This window comes from Augochlora pura, unplaced genomic scaffold (assembly GCF_028453695.1).
Source record: "Augochlora pura isolate Apur16 unplaced genomic scaffold, APUR_v2.2.1 APUR_unplaced_3405, whole genome shotgun sequence".
In the NCBI taxonomy this organism is placed as follows: Eukaryota; Metazoa; Arthropoda; class Insecta; order Hymenoptera; family Halictidae; genus Augochlora; species Augochlora pura.
In genome coordinates, this window is record NW_027583659.1 from 1 (window position 1) to 2,386 (window position 2,386).

At 37.4% G+C, this 2,386-nt stretch overlaps 1 protein-coding gene across 1 annotated transcript; it reads left to right on the plus strand.

The window, feature by feature from the left end:
* Positions 1 to 1,249: 1,249 nt before the first annotated feature.
* On the plus strand, positions 1,250 to 2,278 carry LOC144477755 (uncharacterized; the record flags this gene model as incomplete). Its single annotated transcript, XM_078195496.1, has 1 exon — positions 1,250 to 2,278. A coding segment is annotated over one exon (1,029 nt), but the record flags the coding sequence as incomplete, so codon positions are not given.
* Between the last annotated feature and the right edge of the window lie 108 nt (positions 2,279 to 2,386).

Here is a 2,386-nt window from a genome sequence, read left to right on the forward strand (position 1 = left end):
ACATCGATGACCTTGATATCTCAAAAGATATGACCTTGAAAAAAAAAAAAACATTTCCACCAAAATACGTCCCCCTCCGAACCAAACAATTTGTTTCTGAAGCATTTTCGCGTATCATTAATGATAATGGAGATATTGCACTGTAACACTTTATTTGCCCCACCCTGTATACATATGGTATATGTGTGTTATACCTATATTGCCGAGAAGCAGTCATTTTGACTGCTTGGAGAAGGCCAGTTCGGCTCTGGATTGGAATAACATGATAACATACAAGTTCATGATAAATTGTCGATTTCGACATACACTCATACACGAAAGTATTCGAACGCTTACAATTCTAATATTCAACTAATGAAATATGGATGTTAAATTGAAGTATTTGATGTAATATGACACATATAGCAAGGGATGGGTCTTAAGACTACATAAGTAGGATTAGACAGTAATTCAACAATTTATGCCGTTTTTACACTACATTTATTGTAAACACGTACCAGAAGCGGCTCACAAAAGTATTCGAACGGAACATTTAATAATTACTTAAATTGAATAATTTAAAGTTTTAATAGGAAGTTGCCCCACCTTTGGCTTTTATAACGGCCCTAAGTCGGTTTTCCATTGAGTGGACTAACTTAGAAGTAACATTTGAATCAATTGATTGCCATATTTCAGTAATATTTCGTTTTAACGCTTCTTTCGAGGTAATAACTGTATTTCTCAGTTTTCTTTCTACTTCATCCCATAAATGATCAATGGGGTTTAAATCTAGACTTTGCGGTGGATGTGATAAAACGTGTGGAACGTTATACAATATCCATTCTTTAACTATTTTGGCGGTGTGCTTCGGATCATTGTCCGATTGAAACCAGTAATTACATGGTAAATTTAATTTTGATACACTATCTTTTAAATTTTCCTGCAACATTTTTAAGTACTTCGTTTTGTCCATTATTCCATCGATAAACACAAGATTTCCCACTCCAGTGTATACTTGATAAGTTGCAGTTTAATAAGTAAAGTTATTGTTATTCTTACTTGTTATTCGAATCTTTATGTCAGACCTGACCACGCGCTTTGTTCCCTTTGAACGCGCTATAATGTAATTCAAATGGAAAGGGGGATCACTGACAAATGATCTCATACTGTGATCGATACGGTTGCGCAGGTGTCCACTTCGGTCAGGCCTGCTTTGTGCACTGCCAGTCGTTCTAACACGTTGTTTAGTTGATTTCTTCCTCGCCCTAAGTTCATAAAAGAAATGTCCAACAGAAGAGAACTATTAGAAAAGCTAAGAAAGATAGGTGAAGAGTGTTCGGATATAGAATCCAATGCAACGAGATGGGAACTATCATCTCTAGATGAATCGGATCATATTCAAAGTAAAACATCTGATGCTGAAGAGAGCGATGAGGAGGGGATCACCAACGATGAAAATGAAGATGTAATCAATGTGCCCAGGAAAAGGCGTAGGGTGCTAATTAGTTCAGATGAAGAAACTGAAAATACCTCTCAGGAGACCGAAACAGCTGCAGATGGTACTGTGTGGTCGAAATTTGACGAAGGCGGTATTCCCGGAAGGCTACCAGTTACGTGTATTTTCAAGGGTGTGACAGGGCCAACAGGCTACGCAAGAAGAAACGTTATGGCAAATAATCTTGTCAGTGCATTTTCGGCGATAATAAATGATTATATTATCAAGCATATAAAAAAGTGCACAGAAGAAGAAGCCCGCCGAATTTTGAATTACGATTGGACAACTACACTGCCGAAAATACGTGCATTTATTGGCATTTTATATGCTCGTGGAGTCTACGAGGCAAAAAATTTAAAACTAAGTTATTTATGGTCAGTCAAGTGGGGTCCCGAATTTTTCAGAAGAACTATGTCTCGAGATAAGTTCAAGCAAATTCTACGCTTTATTCCTTTCGACAAACGGACTGAAAGAGGTACACGCATCCGAATAAATAAATTTGCCTTGGTTTCGGAAATATGGGACAAGTTTATTGAAAACAGTCAAGCTTGCTATCAACCAGGGCAAAACATAACAGTTGACGAACAATTATTTCCCACATTTGGCATCAAATTCTGGTTTGCATCAGACGTTACTAGCAAGTACGTGTTGAATGGTTTTGCTTACTTAGGGAAAGATGAACAACGACCATCGTCAATGCTTCTAAGCGAATACGTTTGTTCTGAAACTTGTCGAACCATATACAGGCCGTGGAAGAAATATCACGATCGACAACTTTTTTACGAGCATGTCACTAGCGACTAAATTATTGGCCAAAAAAACTACATTAGTTGGAACTATTAGAGGAAATAAAAGAGAATTACCCAAAGCAGCCAAACAATCGAAGGATAACATGCCTCGTTTTTCCACTCT